At 38.2% G+C, this 27,581-nt stretch overlaps 1 protein-coding gene across 3 annotated transcripts in view; it reads left to right on the top strand.

Annotated features, from left to right (window-relative positions):
* CPNE8 (copine 8) overlaps nucleotides 1–27,581 on the top strand; it is a 231,768-nt gene that overhangs the window by 76,940 nt on the left and 127,247 nt on the right. For all 3 annotated transcript variants that reach the window (XR_009209480.1, XM_032173689.2, XM_058426966.1), the window contains exon 6: nucleotides 8,420–8,496. Coding sequence is in view for 2 of the 3 variants with exons in the window: in XM_032173689.2 (XP_032029580.1) it covers nucleotides 8,420–8,496 (77 nt within the window). In the remaining variant the exon portion in view is untranslated. The remainder of the gene's footprint in view (nucleotides 1–8,419; nucleotides 8,497–27,581) is intronic.

Here is a 27,581-nt window from a genome sequence, read left to right as displayed (position 1 = left end):
GTGAAAATCATTGTGCACCAGACAAAGACTTATGGAATCTAGGGACATCTTTCTTTAGAAGATTTATTCTGTTTATGATTCTCTGAGGAAATAGCTTTACTAAGATATTTTTCCCTATAGTGTTAGGCCCTGTGAACAAAATATGGCATTTTGAATTCTCAGTTTGTTCTCTAAGGTGCTAGTGAACCTACTCATCTAAATACCATTAGCAGAACTACATAGCATACTTTCATTTGCATAATTAAATTGCACGAGCCAAATCATTAATGAAATGATTAATGACAGGCCCGTAATTGGTGTGTATAGGATTCTGCTTGGGATGTTGGACCAGATGACATAGAAACTGTACTCTATATACTAAATTTTCATACACACAGGGCAATCCAAAATACATTTATCCACTTGGTTGGTTGCAGAAGACACCACTAAACTTTTTGTTTCAGACGTATTCATGGCTCACTGGATTATTTTGTACACTAGACACTAGCCTTCAGTGAAGGTGTATATTTTTTAACACACTTTCTAAATATTATAAATATAAACTTTCACATACAGATCAGTTATATTTAAAAATTTATTTGAATGTTGTTTGGACTATGAAATGGATTTTCTCATAGAAACAGATTTTTAAGTGGGGCAAGATTCTTTCATTAGAGTATAAAGCTAATTTAACCTATATATAGATGAACTGAATTCTAAAGTATTAATATATATTCATATAGGCAGACAGGCAATAAATATAGCACAGGCACTTGTCATGCTGGGGAATATGGCAATGAATAAGACAAACAAGTCCTCTCTCCTAAAGCAGCTTACATTTTGGAATTGAAGAGGTGAGGTAAGCAGATTTACTCAATGAACACGAATGCAATAAATGATTAAGATACTTGACTTTCTTTATGGCACTTACACTAATAAGCCATTGACACTGGGAGAGAGTGACTGGAGAAGTACCAGTAGTTAGAAGCTGAAGTTTCCCTAAACCAACCAGCATGGTTCTATGCCATTTATCACCTTGGGTGTATATTTACTGAGGAGAAGGAGGGAATGAATGAAAATCTAGGAGAACAGCATCCCAGGCAAAAGGAAGAATAGTACAGTGGCCTCGAGTCAAGAAAGAGTTTGGGGCCAGGCGCGGTGGCTCATGCTTGTAATCCCAGAACTTTGAGAGGCTGAGGTGGGCGGATCACGAGGTCAGGAGATTGAGACCATCCTGGCCAACATGGTGAAACCCTGTATCTACTAAAAATACAAAAATTAGCTGGGCGTGGTGGCACATGCCTGCAATCCCAGCTACTCAGGAGGCTGAGGCAGGAGAATCGCTTGAACCAGGGATGAACCAGGGAGGCAGAGGTTGCAGTGAGCCGAGATTGTGCCACTGTACTCCAGCCTGGTGACAGAGTGAACGCCATCTCAAAAAAAAAAAAAAAGAAAAAAAAAAAGGTTGGAATGTTGGTGTGACAGGAAGATGGCTGCCATATGTAAAATATTATGAGTGATGAAGGGAGTGTACTGAAATAGTTCGGAAACATACATAGGAATCAGATGATGGAGAGATTTGTAGGCCACAGTTAAAAAAAGAGTTTGGATTTTTCTTTTTTCGGATGGATGTCACTGGAGGATGGTGTGATCTGATTTATGCATTTAAATGGTGACTGTGACAGTTGAAGTGGAGAATGGGGTTGAGGAAGCAAGACTGGAATTAAGGAGATCAGTTATAAGGCTGTTGTAGTTTGACTGGGTGAGCAACCTTTGGTGGTTAAAAACCATTGAAGTGGTAAGACGTGGTCAGATTTGGAATATATGTTGGTAGTATGACTTACGATGAATTGGATGTCCAGTGTAAAAATAAGAGAAGTTAGAGTGTCTACTAGGTTCCTGATGAGAACAATTGGGTAAATAGTGATGTGGTTCCTATAATGAGGTACACTGGGGAGAAGGAGATTGAGGCAGGGGGGTGAGGATTGAGAGACCCATGGTAAGGCCAAGTTCATGTTAAATTTGAGACCCCCAGTAAGCATCCAAATGGAGATATTGATTAGGCAGTGTTTGAAGACTAAGATATAGATTTAGTAACCATCGGCCAATCAAGTTGGAACTCAGAGTTATCTAAGAAAATACAAATGGAGAAGAGAATAGGATAGAATCTTGAGGGAAGAAGAGTAGCTAGAATGATCATTTTAAAAGCCAGCTAGGACATGTCACTTTCCAGTTTAAACCCTCCAATGGCTTTCATCCACACTTAGGATAGAAATCAGTCCTTGATATAGCCCCGGGTTACCTCCTCTCCTGCCATTCTCGTCATTGCTCACCCTGCTCTAACCTGCTGTCTCTCTTGCTTTTCCTTGAGCACCCAAGTACTTGTCTCAGGGACTTTATTCTTGCTTTTTCTCCTATCTGTAATGCTTCTGCCCCAGATATTCACATGGTTCCCTCCCTCATATTATTCAGGTATCTACTTGAATAGATAACTGCGAGGCCTTACCTGACTGCCCTGTGTAAAAGAGCTCTTCATGTTATCCTTTGATGCTTTTTCAATAAAAACTTTCTTTTTTCCTGTAGCCTTCTTTCTAGTTCTTATTAGATGATGAGAGGTAGCCTTATACACATATTCAAGCTAAAGTGTTTATGACTGTTGCTATACATGGCTATCTTTCCCATTTGCATTTTCAGTAGGGTCTTTTTTTTTTTTTTGAGACGGAGTCTTGCTCTGTCGCCCAGGCTGGAGTGCAGTGGCGCGATCTCAGCTCACTGCAAGCTCCGCCTCCCGGGTTCACGCCATTCTCCTGCCTCAGCCTCTCCGAGTAGCTGGGACTACAGGCGCCCGCCACCACGCCCGGCTAATTTTTTGTATTTTTTAGTAGAGACGGGGTTTCACCGTGGTCTCGATCTCCTGACCTCGTGATCCGCCCGCCTTGGCCTCCCAAAGTGCTGGGATTACAAGCGTGAGCCACCGCGCCCAGCCTTCAGTAGGGTCTTAAAGAATCTGCCTTAGACTTTCAGACAGAGATAGGGATAATGCCTGACATGGGTTTGAGTATAGTAACTTCAGCACTCATTAACTTATATTAGGTGGGATCGTTTGCACATAAAACTGGCCCTTACTCAGGGCTTAGTATTTAATAATGATACTTTGTCATAGTATGATGTCATATTTAATATTATTATTTGATAATGCTATATTTCAGATATTTAATCATAATATTTAGTAAGTTTTCTAGTTATTTGGCATAGCACCTGTCTCACCACGTTTACTAGCAGTGAGAATATTTACTTATTTTCTGTTAACATATTACATTTTGAACTTCGTTATTGATGAACTAGTGTTCTATCAAAAGTGATGTGCTGTAACAATGTAAATATTTTCCATAGATTTGTAATATTTGTGAATATAAATATTTTAAAACTATGGTAGAATGTTATTTTACTATAGCATAGCTTTATTTTGAAAAGCTGTATGTTGTAATTGTTTGCAATTATTGAGTATATATGTGGATTTTTTTTTTTTTTTTTTTTTTTGAGACAGCGTCTCACTCTGTCACCCAGGCTGGAGTGCAGTGGCCCAATCTTGGCTCACTGCAACCTCCACCTCCCGGGTTCAAGCTATTCTCCTGCCTCAGCCTAGCAAGTGGCTGGGACCGCAGGCCTGTACCACCATACCTTGCTAATTTTTGTATGTTTAGTAGAGATGGGTTTTCACCATGTTGCCCAGGCTGGTCTTGAGCTCCTGACCTCAAGTGATCCACCGGCCTCTGTCCCCTAAAGTGCTGGAATTACAGGCGTGAGCCACCATGGCTGGCCAATATGTGGATAATTTTTAAAAATTGGTGGCTGGGCACGGTGGCTCACACCTATAATCCCAGCACTTTGGGAGGCCAAGGTGGGCCGATCACGAGGTCAGGAGATTGAGACCATCCTGGCTAGCACAGTGAAACCCTGTCTCTACTAAAAATACAAAAAATTAGCCGGACGTGGTGGCGGGCACCTGTAGTCCCAGCTACTTGGGAGGCTGAGGCAGGAGAATGGTGTGAACCCGGGAGGCGGAGCTTGCAGTGAGCCGAGATCGCGCCACTGCACTCCAGGCTGGGCGACAGAGCAAGACTCCATCTCAAAAAAAAAAAAAAAAAAAAAGGTTAATTTCAGTCACTGATCATCTACTTGTTGAAAACTTAATTTTCTTTCAGTGTCTTATTTAACTGCCTTCATTTGGACTTTTAGAAAGCCAAAGATACCTTTTCTTTTTTTTTTTTTTTTGAGATAAGGTCTCACTCTGTCACCCAGGCTGGAGTACAGTGCCACGATCTCAGCTCACTGCTACCTCTGCCTCCGGGATCAAGTGATTCTCCTGCCTTAGCCTCCCAAGTAGTTGGGATTACAGGCACACAGCACCACACCCAGCTAATTTTTGTATTTTTAGTAGAGATGGGGTTTCACCATGTTGGCCCGACTGGTCTTGATCGCCTGACCTCAAGTGATCCGCCCGCCTCAGCCTCCCAAACTGCTGGGATAACAGGCGTGAGCCACTGCTCCTGGCGTAGCCAAAAATATCTTAAAAATCAACAGTTGTGCTGAGGGAGAAGAAATGTATACATTCAGGGATAGGGTATAATTTTAGAAACTGTATTTGTAATTTAAATTTGGAACTTTGTATTATCTCTCGGAGGTTGGATTTAGCATTTTGGTTTGTAGATGGATCTATCCGTTAAAAAGACAAATTCATGCTTTTTTATAATATTAAAATGTGAGAAATTGTTTCTACTAAAATATTGAATCAAGCCCGGGTGCAGTGGCTCATGCCTGTAATCCTAGCTCTTTGGGAGGCTGAGGCAGGTGGATCACCTGAGCTCAGGAGTTCGAGACCATCCTGGCCAACATGGCGAAACCCTATCTCTACTAAAAATACAAACATTAGCTGAGAGTGCCATAAATATTTGGCGGCAAAATGTACGGTACCTGTAGAGGCCTCCATTCAAGTCGTATGTGCATTATACTTACCTGAATTTGCAAGAGCAACAGGCCGAGGTCTTCTACAGCCTTACGCTTCCCAGCTTCACCTTTAAGGGAGAGGCCTGGGAAGTGATCTGGCAATACTGCCACAGTACTCTTTTCCTTCTCGGCTGATGCCTGTGCTTTTCACGTCTGCCATTATGGGCCTGTGTTGATTCTTCAGCAGTCCCAATTTAGCTAATTGGGTGATTGCATTCCCCTGCACTGGTGGAGCTGGGAAAGGAAATGACTTCTGACTTAGTTTTCTCCTGGGGCTTTTTCTGTAGAGTCCAGTGGTGTATGTCATAGTGTATGTAAAGACACATACACTTTCCTGTGCTTCTTGTAGGTATGAAATCGTCCTCATTACCTAGCACTCAGGTGTTTTTAATTCAGGGGTTTATCAAACCAGTCTAGTGGAGTTCTGGCCAATCAGCTAGGACTGGCCAGAGCTGGTTGGCACCAGTGTGTGTGTGGCCTTTGACACAGAAATACACAGATTCACATCACAGCTTTTTGGTGCACGTTTTGTTGATTTTATTCAGCCAAGATGATTGTTCATGTGTTCTCTTGTATTTGTTAGTATGTCTCCATATTAATATGATCCTGCTCAATATTTATGTTTTATTCTCTTGAGTAATTTCAGCACAGATGGCTTTTACTGAGACTCGCTACTCCATTGGCAAAGTCCATTTTATTAAATGTAGTATTTGCAGGTGCCCATTAGCATAACTATGCTTAGAAAAGAATTCTGGAATCGCACTTGTGTGTTTTTTTGCTGCCGACTCAGAAGAGCAATGATACATTTCAGATCTTCAGTTTTCAGTTCTTTCTAGCTGCCATGAGACTTAAAGAAATTTAGGTTTATTAAAATTCCATAAACATTTGTAAAATCTGTTTTGATATTGATAAAGAAGTGCCATTATGAAAGTTGTTTAATTTAAATATGGGAAAGCTTTATCTTAAATTATCTTTATGTATTTGAAAGCAAATTTAAAGTGATTTGCAGTTTAATGAAGGTATGGCCATGCCGGCAGTATCCAAGTATCAGATGTGGGGTTATTTTTTGTCTCATGTGCAAGTACAGTTTTCACCAAATCCTGTCATTTTTCTGTGCAGTACTGTTTGGGGCCTTAACACTTTGGCCTCTTATTAACTACCATAGCCTTCTGATTGATCTGGCTTCTAGTTTTTTCCCTCATTCCTGAAATCACTCTGCAAATAGGCACTTGAGTAATCTTCTGAATGCACTGCTCTAATGGTGTCCCTGAATTGGTGAAAGGCTTCTGGTTGCTTCTGATGACCCTAAGACAACTTTTGTGTCTGGTCATGAGGGCCCTCTCTGGGCTTGGCTCTTCATCTCCATTTCTGCTTTTTACTGGAGTCCTTCTCTTTTCTCATTATTCTATGGCCTGTAACTCTGATCTGTTCTGTAAATCTGGAATGTCCAATTATCTTCCCTCCAAGCAATATCTGATCTGATTCTTTTTTTTTTTTTTGAGTCGGAGTCTTGCTCTGTCGCCCAGGCTGGAGTGCAGTGGCGCGATCTCGGCTCACTGCAAGCTCCGCCTCCCGGGTTCCCGCCATTCTCCTGCCTCAGCCTCTCTGAGTAGCTGGGACTACAGGCGTCCGCCACCACGCCCGGCTAATTTTTTGTATTTTTAGTAGAGACGGGGTTTCACCGTGGTCTGCATCTCCTGACCTCGTGATCCGCCCGCCTCGGCCTCCCAAAGTGCTGGGATTACAAGCGTGAGCCACCGCGCCCGGCCCTGATCTGATTCTTTACTGGCTCTGAAGAAAGTAATTCCTTTGGGAAAATGTTCCCTTGACTATGCTGGTCTACAGAGATCTTTTCCTCCTCTTTTTAATGAGAGCACTGCTCACACCGCTTTCCCCACCTCCACCACTGAAGAACGTAGTGTTTACTTTTGTGGCTTGGTGAGCTTTTTTGTGACTGGGTCTCATTCCTTTCGTTAGACTAGAAGCAGAGAGGCAGCATGGCTTGGCATAGTGATGAGGTGAGTAGTAAGCCTTGGGTTTAGACTTGGGCCCAAATTGTAGCTCTGAGCAATTTAGTCTCTCTGTGCCTCAGTTCCCTTATCTGAGAAACGGGGCCAATACTAGTTCCTCACCATGAGTTGGCTTTTTTTCTTTCATCTGAGAACAGTCATTTCTCTGTAAAACTACTAAACAGATTTGTTTATTTAGTATACTGAACACATTTTGTTTGCCATTAATCCTCTCTGTCCATCATTCTTAGAGATTTTCTTGGTCCTGTTCACTACACAAACAATTTAGAGAGATCTCCCACCTTGTTTTAGAACACGGCAATTCTTTGAATCATATACAGGCTAAACTAGAAGGCACGTGTCTTTCCCTGGAACAACTTCACATTTTCTTGACCTACATATCCAGATGGTGTTGGTGCCCTTATTTTATAGATATATGAGTTTGCATTGTACTTAATGGTATTTAAATTCTTATGTGGCATATCAATCTGGAATCAGAACATCAGAGTTTGTCCTGGCTCTGCTATTTATAGAAAATCAACCTTCTAGAGTTTTAGTTTCTTTTTTTTAAATTAAATTAATTTAAAAATTTTTGTGAGTACATAGTAGGTGTATGTATTTATGAGGTACATGAGATATTTTGATATAGGCATGCAATGTGAAATAAGCACTTAGTTTCTTTATATGTGAAATGCAATGTTAATATCAGACCTCTCATTTACAGGGTTATTCTGAGTCTTGAAAATAAGAATCATACAGTTGTATGTTAATGAACATTATAGTATATTTTACTTAACCCATTTTTAGGCACTTACAATATGCTAGTATTAACTCATGCAATAAGTAATTGAACCCTCAGAACAATGTTGTGCGGAGGTACTAATACGTTATAGAGAAGAGCAAACTGCAGAACTTAATTAATTGCCTACAATCAACAGTTAGTAAGTCGTAGTACTAGAATAGACACCTGGCAGGTTGGCTGTGGACCCTAGTTGAGGCTGCTGCATCACATGACCTTTCTCTAAGTGTTACTGGGATTAGCCACCTCTGCTGTGTGCTTGCTCATTTTGTCTCCTCAGCCAACAATTCCAGTAATTCAGAGGCATCCGAAGTTAAGCCAGTTGTGCATTCAAAACCTCCAACTTTTGTCTAATTTTTATTGTAGCTTAAAACATAAAAAGAAAACAAATGCAATGCCTGTGAACTCAGAATAACTGCTCTGTGATTAAACACACAAAATGCTGTGCAAACACGTGAAAGTCACATGGTAATATTAATGCATATTGAGCTGATTTTACCTGTTATTGGAAGTTAGAAATATCAATATTTCAGGAATGAAAACAATGCAGATGTATGATGTACAAAACATATACTGTAGAGATAGTTTGGAAACTTATGAGCTTTAATCTTTTTATCTATTTCAGGACTTTCTGGGACAAGTGTTTTGTACATTGGGAGAGATCGTTGGTTCACAGGGAAGTCGCCTGGAAAAACCAATAGTGTAAGTATTTTTTAATTCAGACAATGAAATGCCAATTTTAACAGTTTCTATTTTGTCAGTTTGGAATTGGTGAATGTATGGGTATGGAGCAAAAGTGGGTTTTAAAATCTTGTTTGAGTTTTTTCTTTTAACAAATAATTTTGACATATTTTTAAAGAATAATTTCTATGTCACCTGTCATATGCTATGCTAAAAAATTTTCACAAGATGAAATGAGCAAATTTAAATAAGGAAATATGTTGTTTTTCTTTTGGTTGTACTATTAATTGTTAGACTTAGTACTTCCCTGAAAAAGGGATTTTAGTCTTTTGTGTTAGTAAATATATGTAGTAAACTGCTGTTAATACCACGTATTTCACAAATGCACTTTTGGTTATTGAAATTTTCATAATAATTTTTACCATGGAAGTGGCTTGTAGAGAAAGCTGTAAGTAGGTAAATATTGGGAGAAGGTAATCACTAAGAATGGTCTATTCCATCTTCACCTTCAATTACTAGGATCATATTTAGTTTTCAGGTCGATTGCATGAGTTGATTCTGTTTTCTCCAGTTCCAAATAAGGCAGGGAGCAAATTTTAGAAATTTTTCATGGCTTTATTCTCCTTTCCTCCTTCTTCCCCCTCCCTAATCCTGATTATTTGGATTGACTTAACTGTTCATAAAATTCAGAAGATCTAGAAAGAATAGTACATTTGCAGAGCTAACCACAATGTCAAAAGCTTTAGGGAATTTTGAAGTCTTTATCTTCATCAATCTTTTAAGAATCTCAAACTCAAAAAATAAATATGTCAATACTCCATAAATCTGTTTATTTCTGACATAAATACTTGAAATGGCGAGGCATTATTCTCACATTTCTTATATAAAATTAAACTTTTTATTTAGTGTGTTCATTGCTATGCATTAAATTATTAGGCTACTAAGAATTCTATAAATTCTAATTTTTTGCAATTTAATTTGATTTTCTTAGAAAATTATTACTGAATGTCAGTTTGAACTTTCATATATCAACTCCCATTTTACATTCTTTTTGTGTGTAATTTATTTTCACATAATTATAGGACTTGGAAGCTTATTACAAAAAATATATTTATGCTCACTTTAGTAAGTAGTAAGCAATCTGTAAGGCAAATGCAAGTATTTTATTGAGTGCATATAATTCTAATTGCATCTCCTATTCCAGTGACTTATGCCCACAAGGATTCCTAAGATCACTACATCTACCTTTTGTTTTTTGCTGTTTAAAAGAATCAATAATATATGCAATACCACCTTAAAGATGCCTTTAACATTCTTCAAGAGAAAACAAAAGCAATTAAAATACAGAATTTTCATTTCCAAGCAACAGAATAGAGATTTTTATGAATGGGTACACTTTTTATTCGTTTATTTATTTGTTAGCTTTTATTTTAGGTTCAGAGGTACTTGTGCAGGTTTGTTATGTAGATAAATTGCACATCACAGGGCTTTGGCATACAGATTATTTCATCACCCAGGTAATAAGCATAGTACCCCATAGGTAGTTTTTCAGTCCTCACTTTCCTCCCTTCTTCCACTCTCAAGTAGGCTCCAGTGTCTGCTGTTGCCTTCTTTGTGTCCATGACTACTCAATGTTTATCTCCTGCTTATAAGTGAGAACATGTGGTATTTGGTTTTCTGTTCCTGTGTCAATTTGCTTAGGATAATGGCCTCTAGTTCCATTACTGTTGCTACAAAGGATAAAATTTCAGACTTTTTATGTCTGTGTAATATTCCATGTTGTATATTTACCACATTTTATTTATCCAGCCCACCATTGGTGGGCATTTAGGTTGATTCCATGTCTTTGCTATTGTGAATAGTGCTGCAATGAACATAAACATGAATGTCTTTATGGTAGAACAATTTACATTTCTTTGGCTATGTACCCAATAATGGGATTGCTGGGTCAAATGATAATTCTGTTTTAAGTTGTTTGAGAAATCACCAAATTGCTTTACACAATGGCTGAACTAATTTACGTTTCCACCAGCAGCATATAAGTGTTCCCTTTTCTCTGCAACCTCACCAGCATCTGTTATTTTTTGACTTTCTAGTAATAGCCACTCTGACTGTTCTAAGATAGTATCTCATTATGGTTTTTATTTGCATTTCTCTAATGATTAGTGATGTTGAGCATTTTTTTCCTATGCACGTTGGCTATGTGGTATATTTTTTTTTGAGACAGAGTCTCCCTTTGTTGCCCAGGCGCAATCTCTGCTCACTGCAACCTCTGCCTCCCGGGTTCAAGCAATTCTTCTGCCTCAGCCTCCTGAGTAGCTGGGATTACAGGCGCACGCGTGGTGCTCTGCCAATTTTTTTTTTTTTTTTTTTTTGTATTTTTAGTAGAGACGGGGTTTCAGCACGTTGGTCAGGCTGGTCTCGAACTCCTGACCTGGTGATCCGCCCGCCTCAGCCTCCCAGAGTTCTGGGATTACAGGCGTGAGCCACTGCACCCAACCTATGTGGTATACATATTTTTAAATTAGTAATTTTATTGGAAGTTTTTATCTAGTGTTTTTTTAACATAAGGAAATCATAATTCTAATTTCAGAAAACTATTAAATTATTAAGATATAAAAAATTTACCAGTGGAAAATCATATTTATATTAATCTTGGAACATATTAAAAATTTGATATTATTATAATGTATTGATTGTGGTATGTGGTGAATAGAACATAGCATAAGATATGGTCCTTGTTCAGCTGATTCAACAATTCCCACTAGGTATGACCAGCAAAAATAAATTCTTGCTAAGAGGTGAAGATACCTAGGGTAGACTGGTAGAATATGCAAATGTTGGGAAAATTTGCTGGGGGTTGAGTCATGATCATTTTCTGTAATCAGAAAGGATGAGATTTAGATTTTCGTTAGCTCTTTCTAAGGGCGGGGTATAACATATACGTATTTCATATAGTGTAATGAGAGAAAGACTTCAAAACTTGTTCGTCCAACATGGATCTACAGTAACCACATGCTGTGCTGCATCTATAGGATATTCTGAAATTTAGACAACTTTATTGAAGGTCCTCAGGTTCTATCTTTCTTACTGAAAAAGGAACAATTAATTTGACTTTCTAAGCTTATATCACTAAACATTTATTCAGCCCTTCATCTCCTTGGACAATCTTCTCAGGCAAATAAACATTAAGAAAATAGTTTAAAGGTAAGATTACTGTTTGAGCAGTGGAAGATTTCTAAATTTTTCTGAGAAAACTTAGCTAGGCAAGTTTTAGTACTAAGTGGGTAAGAAAATGTAAAGCTTGAGTGTAGCAAAGAGATGAGCTACAAAAGAAAAAATCAAAGAAACAAAACCTTAGGAATTGCAGAATTGTTGCAATTACATTCGTTAAACAGGAGTGAATTGGATTAGATACCTAAGATAATCCAATAGAGGAAAGAGATGAGAGGGTGAAATGAAATAGAAGAGATGAATTAAAAATGGGAGAGTAAAAGTGAATACGATTAGTTTGCTAGTGGAAAGATATTTTGGCTTTATTAATTAAGGCACCTAGTGACATGCTATCACTGGATCAGATGTTCCAACGCAGGTGAACAATGGACTGGAAAAAACATTTTGTAGTCACCCTTCCTCTTGCATAGAAAAGACTGGCTTTAATGAAAAACTCTAGCTGTGAGAGAGGCATGTGTTTGGAGGAAGAACATGTGGATTGAAGAACAAGGTCGGTTGGCTAAGTTTTAAGTTCAGGTACTTTGAGAGAAGATACAGCATCTATGCAAATAGCATTTTACTCCCTTACCTCAGTCTCAAATGGAAAACACAACGATTCATACTTTTTGTTTGAAAAAGCACAATTGGGTTGAGGAAGAGCAAAATTGCTGTTTGCATGGAAGCTTTATCTACGAATAATGCCAAGGTCGCCCTTCAGAGCAGCTGGTCCACTCCATGGAGTCCTAAATTCCACATTCATCCTTGCTAACTCCTGCTCGTCCATGTACTTCACTTTTTTTTAACTTTTTAACTTTTTTTCCTGAATCAATCTAATAAACAAATAGTGGGAAGAGATGGGAACATGGGAAGATCCGGGATATTTCAGTGGAAGAAGGAATGGCTTTGGAAAAAAGGATGAAACCAGGGAAGATACTGGAGATGATGCAAGGTCAGGAAGTGTTTTCTTCTCATGACAGGAAGCTTGGTGACAAACACAACTTTGAAGCCTCCATGTTTTCTTTTCTTTTTATTTTTTATTTTTTATTATTATACTTTAGGTTTTAGGGTACATGTGCACAATGTGCAGGTTTGTTACATATGTATCCATGTGCCATGTTGTTTTGCTGCACCCATTAACTCGTCATTTAGCATTAGGTATATCTCCTAATGCTGTCCCTCCCCCCTCCCCCTACCCCACAACAGTCCCCGGGGTGTGATGTTCCCCTTCCTGTGTCCATGAGTTCTCATTGTTCAATTCCCACCTATGAGTGAGAACATGCGGTGTTTGGTTTTTTGTCCTTGCGATAGTTTACTGAGAATGTTTTCCAGTTTCATCCATGTCCCTACAAAGGATATGAACTCATCATTTTTTATGGCTGCATAGTATTCCATGGTGTATATGTGCCACATTTTCTTAATCCAGTCTATCGTTGTTGGACATTTGGGTTGATTCCAAGTCTTTGCTATTGTGAATAGTGCCGCAATAAACATACGTGTGCATGTGTCTTTATAGCAGCATGATTTATAGTCCTTTGGGTATATACCCAGTAATGGGATGGCTGGGTCAAATGGTATTTCTAGTTCTAGATCCCTGAGGAATCGCCACACTGACTTCCACAATGGTTGAACTAGTTTACAGTCCCACCGACAGTGTAAAAGTGTTCTTATTTCTCCACATCCTCTCCAGCACTTGTTGTTTCCTGACTTTTTAATGATGGCCATTCTAACTGGTGTGAGATGGTATCTCACTGTGGTTTTGATTTGCATTCTTCTGATGGCCAGTGATGATGAGCATTTTTTCATGTGTTTTTTGGCTGCATAAATGTCTTCTTTTGAGAAGTGTCTGTTCATGTCCTTTGCCCACTTTTTGATGGGGTTGTTTGTTTTTGTCTTGTAAATTTGTTTGAGTTCATTGTAGATTCTGGGTATTAGCCCTACTCTGATGGTAGTTTCTTTTGCTGTGCAGAAGCTCTTTAGTTTAATTAGATCCCATTTGTCAATTTTGGCTTTTGTTGCCATTGCTTTTGGTGTTTTAGACATGAAGTCCTTGCCCACGCCTATGTCCTGAATGGTATTGCCTAGGTTTTCTTGTAGGATTTTAATGGTTTTAGGTCTAACATTTAAGTCTTTAATCCATCTTGAATTAATTTTTGTATAAGGTGTAAGGAAGGGATCCAGTTTCAGCTTTCTACATATGGCTAGCCAGTTTTCCCAGCACCATTTATTAAAGAGGGAATCCTTTCCCCATTTCTTGTTTTTGTCAGGTTTGTCAAAGATCAGATAGTTGTAGATATGTGGCATCATTTCTGAGGACTCTGTTCTGTTCCATTGATCTATGTCTCTGTTGTGGTACCAGTACCATGCTGTTTTGGTTACTGTAGCCTTGTAGTATAGTTTGAAGTCAGGTAGCGTGATGTCTCCAGCTTTATTCTTTTGGCTTAGGATTGACTTGGCGATGTGGGCTCTTTTTTGGTTCCATATGAACTTTAAAGTAGTTTTTTCCAATTCTGTGAAGAAAGTCATTGGTAGCTTGATGGGGATGGCATTGAATCTATAAATGACCTTGGGCAGTATTGCCATTTTCACGATATTGATTCTTCCAACCCACGAGCATGGAATGTTCTTCCATTTGTTTGTATCCTCTTTTATTTCATTGAGCAGTGGTTTGTAGTTCTCCTTGAAGAGGTCCTTCACATCCCTTGTAAGTTGGATTCCTAGGTATTTTATCTCTTTGAAGCAATTGTGAATGGGAGTTCACTCATGATTTGTCTCTCTGTTTGTCTGTGATTGGTGTACAAGAATGCTTGTGATTTTTGTACATTGATTTTGTATCCTGAGACTTTGCTGAAGTTGCTAATCAGCTTAAGGAGATTTTGGGCTGAGACGATGGGGTTTTCTAGATATACAATCATGTCATCTGCAAACAGGGACAATTTGACTTCCTCTTTTCGTAATTGAATACCCTTTATTTCCTTCTCCTGCCTGATTGCCCTGGCCAGAACTTCCAGCACTATGTTGAATAGGAGTGGTGAGAGAGGGCATCCCTGTCTTGTGCCAGTTTTCAAAGGGAATGCTTCCAGTTTTTGTCCATTCAGTATGATATTGGCTGTGGGTTTTTCATAGATAGCTCTTATTATTTTGAGATACTTCCCATCAATACCTAATTTATTGAGAGTTTTTAGCATGAAGGGTTGTTGAATTTTGTCAAAGACCTTTTCTGAATCTATTGAGATAATCATGTGGTTTTTGTCTTTGGTTCTGTTTATATGCTCAATTACATTTATTGATTTGCGTATGTTGAACCAGCCTTGCATCCCAGGGATGAAGCCCACTTGATCATGGTGTATAAGCTTTTTGATGTGCTGCTGGATGCGGTTTGCCAGTATTTTATTGAGGATTTTTGCATCAATGTTCATCAGGGATATTGGTCTGAAATTCTCTTTTTTGGTTATGTCTCTGCCAGGCTTTGGTATCAGGACCTTGCTGGCCTCATAAAATGTGTTAGGGAGGATTCCCTCTTTTTCTATTGATTGGAATAGTTTCAGAAGGAATGGTACCAGTTCCTCCTTGTACCTCTGGTAGAATTCGGCTGTGAATCCATCAGGTCCTGGACTCTTTTTGGTTGGTAAGCTATTGATTATTGCCACAATTTCAGAGCCTGTTATTGTTCTCTTCAGAGATTGAACTTCTTCTGGTTTAGTCTTGGGAGGGTGTATTTGTCGAGGAATTTATCCATTTCTTCTAGATTTTCTAGTTTATTTGTGTACAGGTGTTTGTAGTATTCTCTGCTGGTAGTTTGTATTATTGTGGGATCTGTGGTGATATCCCCTTTATCATTTTTTATTGCATCTATTTGATTCTTCTCTGTTTTCTTCTTTATTAGTCTTGCTAGCGGTCTATCAATTTTGTTCATCTTTTCAAAAAACCAGCTCCTGGATTCATTAATTTTTTGAAGGGTTTTTTGTGTCTCTATTTCCTTTAGTTCTGCTCTGATTTTAGTTATTTCTAGCCTTCTGCTAGCTTTTGAATGTGTTTGCTCTTGCTTTTCTAGCTCTTTTAATTGTGATGTTAGGGTATCAATTTTGGATCTTTCCTACTTTCTCTTGTGGGCATTTAGTGCTATAAATTTCCCTCTACACACTGCTTTGAATGTGTCCCAGAGATTCTGGTATGTTGTGTCTTTGTTCTCATTGGTTTCAAAGAACATCTTTATTTCTGCCTTCATTTCATTATGTACCCAATAGTCATTCAGGAGCAGATTGTTCAGTTTCCATGTAGTTGAGCTGTTTTGAGGGAGTTTCTTAATCTTGAGTTCTAGTTTGATTGCACTGTGGTCTGAGAGACAGTTTGTTATAATTTCTTTTCTTTTACATTTGCTGAGGAGAGCTTTACTTCCAACTATGTGGTCAATTTTGGAATAGGTGTGGTGTGGTGCTGAAAAAAATGTATATTCTGTTGATTTGGGGTGGAGAGTTCTGTAGATGTCTATTAGGTCCACTTGGTGCAGAGCTGAGTTCAATTCCTGGATATCCTTGTTAACTTTCTGTCTCGTTGATCTGTCTAATGTTGACAGTGGGGTGTTAAAATCTCCCATTGTTATTGTGTGGGAGTTTAAGTCCCTTTGTAGGTCACTCAGGACTTGCTTTATGAATCTGGGTGCTGCTGTGTTGGGTGCATATATATTTAGGATAGTTAGCTCTTCTTGTTGAATTGATCCCTTTACCATTATGTAATGGCCTTCTTTGTCTCTTTTGATCTTTGTTGGTTTAAAGTCTGTTTTATCAGAGACTAGGATTGCAACCCCTGCCTTTTTTTGTTTTCCATTTGCTTGATAGATCTTCCTCCATCCCTTTATTTTGAGCCTATGTGTGTCTCTGCATGTGAGATGGGTTTCCTGAATACAGCACACTGATGGGTCTTGACTCTTTATCCAGTTTGCCAGTCTGTGTCTTTTAATTGGAGCATTTAGCCCTTTTACAGTTAAAGTTAATATTGTTATGTGTAAATCTGATCCTGTCTTCATGATGTTAGTTGGTTATTTTGCTCATCAGTTGATGCAGTTTCTTCCTAGCCTCGATGGTGTTTACAATTCGGCATGTCTTTGCAGTGGCTGGTACCGGTTGTTCCTTTCCATGTTTAGTGCTTCCTTCAGGAGCTCTTTTGTAGCAGGCCTGGTGGTGACAAAATCACTCAGCGTTTAGTTGTCTGTAAAGGATTTTATTTCTCCTTCACTTATGAAGCTTAGTTTGGCTGGATATGAAATTCTGGGTTGAAAATTCTTTTCTTTAAGAATGTTGAATATCGGCCCCCACTCTCTTCTGGCTTGTAGAGTTTCTGCCGAGAGATCAGCTGTTAGTCTGATGGGCTTCCCTTTGTGGGTAACCCAACCTTTCTCTCTGGCTGCCCTTAACATTTTTTCCTTCATTTCAACTTTGGTGAATCTGACAATTATGTGTCTTGGAGTTGCTCTTCTCGAGGAGTATCTTTGTGGCATTCTCTTTATTTCCTGAATCTGAATGTTGGCCTGCCTTGCTAGGTTGGGGAAGTTCTCCTGGATAATATCTTGCAGAGTGTTTTCCAACTGGGTTCCATTCTGCCCGTCATTTTCAGGTACACCAATCAGACGTAGGTTTGGTCTTTTCACATAGTCCCAAATTTCTTTGAGTCTTTGTTCGTTTCTTTTTATTCTTTTTTCTCTAGACTTCCCTTCTTGCTTCATTTCATTCATTTCATCTTCCATCAGCGATACCCTTTCTTCCAGTTGATCGCATCGGCTACCAAGGCTTCTGCAATCTTTGCGTAGTTCTCGATATTGGCTTTCAGCTCCATCAGCTCCTTTAAGCCCTTCTCTGTATTGGTTATTCTAGTTATCCAGTCGTCTAATTTTTTTCAACGTTTGTAACTTCTTTGCTATTGTTTTGAATTTCCTCCTGTAGCTCGGAGTAGTTTGATCATCTGAAGCCTTCTTCTCTCAACTCGTCAAAGTCATTCTCTGTCCAGCTTTGTTCTGTTGCTGGTGAGGAACTGCGTTCCTTTGGAGGAGGAGGAGGGGTGCTCTGCTTTTTAGAGTTTCCAGTTTTTCTGCTCTGTTTTTTCTGTATCTTTGTGGTTTTACCTACTTTGTGGTCTTTGATGATGGTGATGTACAGATGGATTTTTGGTGTGGATGTCCTTTCTGTTTGTTAGTTTTCCTTCTACCAGACAGGACCCTCAGCTACAGGTCTGTTGGAGTTTGCTAGAGGTCCACTCCAGACCCTGTTTGGCTGGGTGTCAGCAGCGGTGGCTGCAGAACAGTGATTTTCGTGAGACCACAAATTCAACTGTCTGATCGTTCCTCCTGAAGTTTTGTCTCAGAGGAGTACCTGGTCGAGTGAGGTGTCCGTCTGTCCCTACTGGGGGGTGCCTCCCAGTTAGGCTTCTCTGGGGTCAGGGACCCACTTTAGGAGGCAGTCTGTCCGTTCTCAGATCTCCACCTGTGTGCTGGGAGAACCACTACTCTCTTCAAAGCTGTCAGTCAGACAGGGACATTTAAGTCTGCAGAGGTTCCTGCTGAATTTTTGTTTGTCTGTGCCCTGCCCCCAGAGGTGGAGCCTACAGAGTCAGGCAGGCCTCCTTGAGCTGTGGTGGGCTCCACCCAGTTCGAGCTTCCTTGCTGCTTTGTTTACCTAAGCAAGCCTGGGCAATGGCAGGCGCCCTCCCCCAGCCTAGCTGCCGCCCTGCAGCTTGATCTCAGACTGCTGTGCTAGCAATCAGTGAGACTCCGTGGGCATAGGAACCTGCGAGCCAGGTGCAGGACACAATCTGCTGGTGTGCTGTTTTCCAAGCCCGTTGGAAAAGCGCAGTATTAGGGTGGGACTGACCCACTTTTCCAGGTGCCGTCTGTTACCCCTTTCTTTGACTAGGACAGGAAACTCCCTGACCCCTTGCGCTTCCTGAGTGAGGCAATGCCTCGCCCTGCTTCGGCTCAGGCACAGTGCGCTGCACCGACTGTCCTGCACCCACTGTTTGGCACTCCCTAGTGAGATGAACCCGGTACCTCAAAGAGAAATGCAGAAATCACCCGTCTTCTGTGTCACTGAGGCTGGGAGCTGTAGACTGGAGCTGTTCATATTCAGCCATCTTGGCTCCACCCCCTCTTATCAATTTTTCAAGAAAACTTTTCAATTTTCTTCTTAATTTCTGACCCACCATTCATTTCAGGAGCATATTTTAAATTTTCATGTGTTTCTATATTTTCTCAAATTCCCCTTGTGGTTGATACTAGTTTTATTACATTGTGGTCAGAGAAAATGCTTGATATAATTTCAATTTGTTGAATGTTTTTAGACTTGTTTTGTGACATAAAATATGGTCCATCCTTGAGAATGATCCACGTGATGAAGAACATAATGTGTATTCTGCAGCTGTTGGATGAAAAGGTTCTCTATATGTCTGTTAGGTTCATTTGGTCTATGTATAGATTAAGTCCAATGTTGCTTTGTTGATATTCTGTCTAGAAGATCTGTCCAGTCCTGAAAATGGGTCTTCAAGTCTTCAGCTATTATTGTATTGGGATCTGTCTCTCTCTTTAGCTCTGATAATATTTGTGTTACATATCTGGATGCTGCAGTGTTGGGCGCATATGTATTTAAAATTGGGTGTTCCAGTCTCCAGTTATTATTGTATTGGTATCTGTCTCTGTCTTTAGCTCTGATAATATTTGTTTTATGTTACTGCAAGCTCCAGTGTTTGGTGCATATGTATTTAAGATTGCTAGACTCTCGTGCTTAATTGACCACTTTATCTTTATATAGTGACCTTCTTTGTCTCTTTTGATAGTTTTTGTCTTGAAACCTATTTTGTCTGATACAAGTATACCTGCTCCTACTCTTTTTTGGTTTCCATTTGCATGGGATATTGTATCAATCAGCAACCTCTAGTGGGACAGAACTAATGGAATATATATATATTAATAACTCACATGATCACAAAGTCCCATAATAGGCCATCTGCAGTCTGAGGATCAAGGAGAGCCAGTCTAAGTTCCAAAACTGAAGAACTTGGAGTCTGATGTTCCAGGGCAAGAACTATCCAGCAGGAGAGAAAGATGTAGGCTGAGGGGTTAGGCCAGTCTCTCTTTACACATTTTTCTGCCTACTTATATTCTATCTGCACAGGCAGCTGATTAGATTGTGTTCATCCAGAGTAAGGGTGGGTCTGCCTTTCTCAGCCCACTGACTCAAATGTTAATCTCCTTTGGCAACACCCTCACACACACACCCAGGATCCATACTGTGTATCCTTCAATCCAACCAAGTTGACACTCAGTATTAACCATCGCAGTTATCTTTTTTCATCCCTTTATTTTCAGTGTATGCTTGTCTTTATAAGTTAAGTGTGTTTCTTCTAAGCAACAGAACATTGGGCTTTGTTTTGTAATCCATTCAGCCTCTCTGTGTCTTTTGATTGGATGGTTTAGTTTATTTGCATTTAGTGTTATTATTGATAAGTAAGGACTTTCACCTGTCATTTTATTATTTTTTTCTAGTTGTTTTGTGTTCTCTTTCTTTCCTTCCTTCTTGCATTTGTTGAAGGTGATTTTCTCTGTTGATATGATCTAGTGTTTGGTTTTCTTTGTTTTTTTTTGTATCTCTTGTGTTTTATTGTTTGTGGTTACTATGAGGCTTGCAGATGTTATCTTATAACTCATTATTTCGGCCTCTTAACTTAACACTGTTTGCATAAACAAGGAAGTAAGCAAAAAGACAACTCTTAAATTCTATGCTTTAACTTTGTTACTCTGCTTTTTAACTTTTTGTTGTGTCTATATATGTCTTCTTGTATGTCTCGTGGTGCTAATAAAGACATACCTGAGCTTGAGTAAATTATAAAGGAAAGAAATTTAATTGACTCATAGTTCCACGTGGTTGGGGAGGCCTCACAATCTTAGTGGAAGGTGAATGATTAGCAAAGTCATATTTTACATGGTGGCAGGCAAGAGAGAACATGTGCAGGGGAACTCCCCTTTATAAAATCATCAGATCTTCTAAGACTTATTCACTATCACAAGAACAGCCTGGGAAATACCTGCCTCCATGATTCAGTTACCTCCCACCAGGTCCTTCCACAACACATGGGAATTATGGGAGCTATAATTCAAGATGAGATTTGGGTAGGGACACAGCCCATATCATGTTTTTTTTTTTTATTGGTTAATTTTTTAGTCTTTCTACTTAAGATTATTTTACACACCACAGTTACACAGTTATAGTGTTATAATATTCTATGTAGTTACTACTATCAGTGAGTCAATGAGTTTTGTACCTACAGATGATTTCTTATTGCTCATTAATGTGTCCTTTTTTTTTTTTTTTTTTTTTTTTTTTTATTCCAGAGACAGAGTCTCATTCTGTCACCCAGGCTGGAGTGCAGTGGCACGATCTCTGCAACCTCCTCCTCCTGGGTTCAAGCGATTATCTTGCCTCAGTCTTCTGAATAGCTGGGACTACAGGCATGTGCCATCGCACCCAGCTAATTTTTGTATTTTTAGTAGAGATGGGGTTTCACCATGTTGGCCAGGCTGGTCTCAAACACCTGACCTCAGGTAATCTGCCCACCTCAGCCTCCCAAAGTGCTGGAATTACAGACGTGAGCCACTGCACCAGGCAAAGTCCTTTTCTTTCTGATTTGAGATACTCTTTTTAGCATTTCTCATAGGGGAGGTCTTGTGTTGATGAAATCTCTAAGATTTTGTTTGTCTGATGAAATCTCTAAGATTTTGTTTGTCTGAGAAAATCTTTATGTCTTATTCATGTTTGAAGGATACTTTCACCAGGTATGTTATTCTAGGGTAAAAAGTTTTTTTTTCCTTCAGCATTTTACATATGTCATGCCACTCTTTTGTGTCCTGGAAAGATTCCACTGAAAAGTCTGCTGCCAGACATATTGGAGCCGCTTTGTGTGGTGTTTGTTTCTTTCTCTTGCTGCTTTTGGGATTCTTCTTTATCCTTAACCTTTGGGAGTTTGATTATTACATGCCTTGAGGCAGTCTTCTTTGGGTTAAATCTGCTTGGTGTTGTATAACTTTTTTTTATCCTTGGGTATTGATATCTTTCTCTAGGTCTGGGAAGTTCTCAGTTATTATCTCTTTGAATAAACTTTCTACTCCTCCTGTCTCTTTTCTGTTTCCTCTTTAAAAGGCCAATAGCTTTTAGATTTGTCCTGTTGGGGCTTTTTTCTAGATCTTGTAGGCGTGCTTTTTTGTTTTTCATTCTTTTTCCTTTTGTCTTCTCTGAATGTCCATTTTCGAATAGCTTGTCTTCAAGCTCACTAATTCTTTATTCTGCATGATCAACTCTGCCATTAAAAGACTGATGCATTCTTCAGTATGCCAATTGTATTTTTAGCTCCAGAATTTTTGTTTGATTCTTTTAAATTCTTTCAATTTTTTGTTATATTTATTTGATAGAATTCTGAATTACTTTCTGTGTCATCTTCAATTTGAGTTCCCTGAAAACAGCTATTTTTACTTCTCTGTCTCTATGCTCACATATCTCTGTTTCTCCAGGCTTGGTTCCTGGTGCTTTATTTAGTTCATTTGTTAAGGTCTTGTTTTCCTAATGGTCTTGATACTTATAGATGTTCATTGAATATTGAAGCATTAAAGAGTTAGGTATTTATTTTAGTCTTCACTGTCTGGGCTTGTTGGTACCCATTCTTCTTGGCAAGACTTTCCAGATATTTCAGAAAACTTGAGTGTTGTGATCTAAACTGTATCTACTTTGGGCCAAAGCTCACCAATGCTGTGGTTCTTGCAGACTAGTAGAGATACTGCCTTCATAGTCTTGGATAAAATCTGTTAAGAGTTCTTTGGATTACCTGGCAGAGACTTTTGTTCTATTTCCTTACTTTCTCCCAAACAAACAGAGTCTCTCTTTCTCTGTTCTGAGCCACCTGAAGCTTGGGATGCAGTGACACAAGCCTGTCTTTGGATATCATCACTAGGACTGTGTGACTGTAGTAAGACTAGTTTAAATGCTCCCTCTGTGGGTGGGCATCAGCTGAGTTTGGTTTGGTTTTACTTTCTGCTATAACAGGGCAGCACTGAGTTCAATACCTCACCATTGCTGCACTCCCCTCTCCCCAGCACACGGAAATGTTCTCAGCACCACAGTGTAGCTGCAAGGGGATTAGGGAGGGGTGACACTGGTGATTCAAGACTGATTTTCTTAGTTCTTCAGTGCCTCTTTCGATGATATGAAGTTAAAGCCAGGTACTGTGAATGCTCACCTGATTTTCAGTTCTTATGAAGATGCTTTTTGTGTGTGTATAGATAGTTGTTAAAATATGGATAGTTGTCCTTGCAGGAGGGATGATCAGTGGAGCCCTCTATTTCATCATCTTGCTCCGCCTTCCACCCTTTCTTATCTATGTACTAAATTTTGTGAAGGATTACTCATCACTAATAATCTCTTGAGATCATGTTTAACTGTAAGTGGATGAGTTTTATTATTCTATGTCTCTCAAAATGTAAGAATACAGTTAAAAGAAGCAATCCTTAAAATTGATCTTTTTTGATAACTTTCTTTTTTGATATAATTTCAACTGCATGTAAAAGTTGCAAGAGTAGGCAAGGTGGGGTGGCTCATGCCTGCAATTCCTGCACTTCGGGAGGTCAGTTCGGGAGGATTGCTTGAGCCCAGTAGTTTGAGAGCAGCCTGGGCAACATAGTGAGACCCTGTCTCTAAGAAAATGAAAAAACATTAGCTGAGCATGGTGGCACATAGGTGTATTCCTAGCTACTTGGAAGGCTGAGGTGGGAAGATTGCTTGAGCCCAGGAATTTGAGGCTGAAGTGAGCTCTGATCACTCCACTGCACTCCAAACTGTGTGACAAAGTGAGACCCGGTCTCAAAAACAACAACAACAACAACAACAACAACAAAACAAACAAACAAAAACAAAACAAAACAAAACAAAAAAATGTAGTTCAGAACTCCTGTTTACTTTAATCAGGAGCTAACTTTATTCTATTCACTTTCTTACCCTCTTTCTCATTCTCTTTCTGTTTCATATTCTCGGTCTTTCTTTCAGAGTCATTTGAGAGTAAGTTGGAGACATTGTTGGAAAAATTATGCCCTCTTTCCTGTAAATACTTGACAGTGAATTTCTTAATAAGAATATTCTTTTACACAACCACAATATGATGATCAAAATCAGACAACTTCACAATGATACAATATTATCTAATCTACGCTTCACTCACATTTCAACAGTTGTACCAATAATGTCATTATAGGTGTATTTTCCTCTTCTAAAATTTAATTAAGAATCATAATTGAGATTAGTTGTTTTAATTCTAGTCTCTTTTAACCTGAAATAGTTTCTTAGCCTGTCTTTGTCTTTTATTGACCTTGCATTGTTTCAATAAACTTTGTATTTTAGAATAGTTTTATGTTTATAGAAAAGTTACAATAGCACAGAAAGTTCCTGTATTCCTGTCGCACCAGTTTCTTCTAACATTAACATCTTGTGTTACCATGGTATTTAATACATTTGTTACAACTAGAAAGACAACAGTAGTACATATATTACTATTAGCTAAATTTCAAACTTTACTTGAATTTCACTCATTTTTCACTAATGTTCTTTTTATACCAGAATTCATTCAGAATTCATTTCAGGATGTACACTTTCTTTTGATTTGATATGTTACAATTTCTTAGTCTTCCCTTGTTTTGTATGACCTTGATAGTTTTGAGGAAGTATTAGATTTTTTGTAGAATGTCCTTAAATTTGCATTTGTGTGATGTTTTTCTCATGGTTAGATTGGAGTTAAGGATTTGGGTAGAAGGCCACAGGAGTGAAGTGTCTTTCTCCTTACATCTTATCAGGAATACATATTAATATAACTTATCACGGGTGATATTAAGCTTGATCACCTTGCTAAGGGCGTTTGCCATGAAATTGTCCAATATAATGGTGTATTTATCTTTTCGTAGTTGTGTCAATTTTGCTTTATGTATTTTGGAGCTATAATAGTAGATGCATGCAGTATTGAGGTTACTATATCTTCCCAATTAATTGAATGTTTTCTCATTACACAATAACTATTTCTTGCAACCCTTTTCAATTTAAAATCTGTATGTATGCTATTAATGTAGGTACACTGATTTTCATTAGAATTAGTTTTTTTTTCTGAGATATCTTTCCATTCTTTTCCTTTTGAATTTTTTGAATCAAATTTTGTTATCTATTTTAAGTAGTTAATGGCTGAATTTAATTTTTATATAATTACATGCAATATTTGCATTTAATCTGGAGCATTTAGTTCATTTACATTTACATCAGTAACTATTCCTCTAGGTTTATTTCTATCACCTACTTAGTGATCCTCATCTGCCCCATTCTTTCTTTAGTGTTGTTCCTTTTGAACTGATTACATTTTAGAAACATAATTTCAAAAATTTTCTAAACTTGAAATTATAAAGTACTTAAATAATTGTAGTTTCTTTGAAGTTTTTAAACGTATTTACTCATTTTTTATGAAATTCTGTTTTTTCAGCATATTTAATTTCTTCCTGAACAGTAAGAGACCATGAGAAGGCTTTAACTTAAATTATCACCTTGCTGATTAATGCTATCATATTCATTTGTATTTGTTATTTTAGTTTTTAACATTAGTGTTACTGATTTAGGATTAACTCATATTTAATATTTCCTTGGCTTCTCTCATTCTTTCTGTTTTCATCTTAGATCCCCCATCTGTGATCATTTCCTTCAGTTTGAAACCCATTCTTTAGAAACTTCTCAAGCAAAGATTCTTGGATATAAATGTATTATTTCTTATTTGTTTCAAAATATCTGTAGTTTATGCTTGTTTTTAGAATAGATCTTTACTGTTTACGATCTTATATTTACAATTATTTTCTTTCAAACCACTGAAGATATTGTTTCAATTATCTTTCAGTTTCCAGTGTTGCTTCCAAGTAGTCAGCTCTTAGTTTAATCTTTGTAGATCATATCTTTGTAGATCATCTGTCTTTTCTGTCTGGTTCCTCTGGAGATATATTCTTCATCTCTCATGTTTTTCCATGCTCCTATCATGTGCCCAAGTATAAATTTATTTTTATTATGCTGCTTGGGATTCACTGAGCTTTCTGAATCTAGAAATTGAGGTGGTTCACCATTTCTAGAAGTTTCCCAGCCATTATCTCTTCAAACATTGCATCTGCTGTATTTCTTCCTTCTTCTACTGGAACTCAGATTAAACATATTATTAGACCTTTTACATTTGTGTTCTGTGACTCTAAACCTCTTCATAGTAGTTCCCATGTCTGCTTCTCCATGCTGCATTATGGATAATTTATTTATATCCTTCTTTCAGTTCACTGATTCTCTCTTCACCTTTGTCTAATCCAAACATATATAGTCAACTAATTTTTTACAAGGGCACCAGGAGGAGAGGATGGGGAGCAGATAGTCCCTTTAATAAATGATGCCGAGAAAACTGGACTTCCACATGCAAAAAATTAAATTGGACCCTTACTTTACACCATACACAGAAATCAGCTCAAAATGGGTAAACATAAGACCAGAAACAATAAAACTCCTGGAAGAGAACATAGAGGAAAAGTGTCTGGACATTGGCACTGGCAATGACAGCTTGGATTTACTTCTGGGCTCCCTATTCTGTTCCAAATATTCTTTCTTATTTTTTATAATCCTTTGCTAGTTATCCATATGTCCATTTCCTCTTTACATTTTAAATATATTATAAATGCTTATATTTTGTATACTATTCATAATATTTACAACATTCTAAATCTGTGTTTGATTCTGCAACCTGTTGTTTTGGAGAGTCTAACTCATGGTGGGTGCATTTTGCCTTGTGTATTTTTTGATATTGTAAAGCGAGCTTCACATTTACTTTTAAAACTTTATATGTGAGATATTTTGAGATGTAATTTGAAGGGAAACTTTTCTAGAGAGGATTTGCATTTACTAGGCAACCATGATCGCTTGAATTAAATGTAATTCTTGGTTTGAAGTTTTGGTAACTACTCAAGTGATGTCAATTAAGGCAGCAAGCCTGGTTGAGCCTTAAATTATTAGGACACATTTTTTTCTCTTTCATTCATAACCACTTTTTAAGGCAGTGATTTATTTTTTAGGCCCATAAAGTGAATGTTTATATATAACTCATGCTACACTCAGGCAATCTAGTTAATGAGATACAAGCTTTATGCTGTGGGTTGGCTGTTTATTGAATTTCCCACCTTGTGAGTCTCACCTCCTCTTGATTTTCTCTCTAATTTTTGTGCCCTAAGTAACCATAAAAATCAGAAGCCTAAGATCAAGTTCTCCAGTATTCAGTTCTGCTTATCTTTCTGACTTCACTTTAAACTTCTGATTGGTCCTTATTTTCTTGCAACGCTATCTGAGCGTTTGTAAAGATCTTTGCATATTTTATTCAGCATTTTAAAGTGTGTTCAGGTTGATGCTCAGTCAGGGTATTTGGTTTTCCATAATGCTGAAAATATTAAACTCAGAGTTCACAAATAGAAGAAGAGAAAGGTACAGCTGAATTAGAAAAATTAACTGATTAAGGATGCTAGAAGGATACTGAAAATGATAATGTAGTAATATAAGACAAAATGTGCAATGCTATATTGAGTTCTTCATCATAAGGACGTAGGGAAAATGGAAGATCTTGACACGTGCAATTACCCTGGTTAAGAGTAAATGCATGGTGGAAACAAGCATTAAGCAATGTATGACTGTATATTACATACTTACCTATAGACTAAACACCTGCTGTATACAGACATGTAACTCTGTGCTTTCAAGAGGTTTATGTCGTGAATATTGCTCTTACAGAAAGCGTAATCAACTTGAGAAAAGAAAGGTTAACAA

The sequence above is a fragment of the Hylobates moloch genome, unplaced genomic scaffold (genome assembly GCF_009828535.3).
Source record: "Hylobates moloch isolate HMO894 unplaced genomic scaffold, HMol_V3 SCAFFOLD_13, whole genome shotgun sequence".
Lineage (NCBI taxonomy): Eukaryota > Metazoa > Chordata > Mammalia > Primates > Hylobatidae > Hylobates > Hylobates moloch.
The sequence above is the reverse complement of the archived record's forward strand: the minus strand, read 5'-3'. Positions and strand labels throughout refer to the sequence as shown.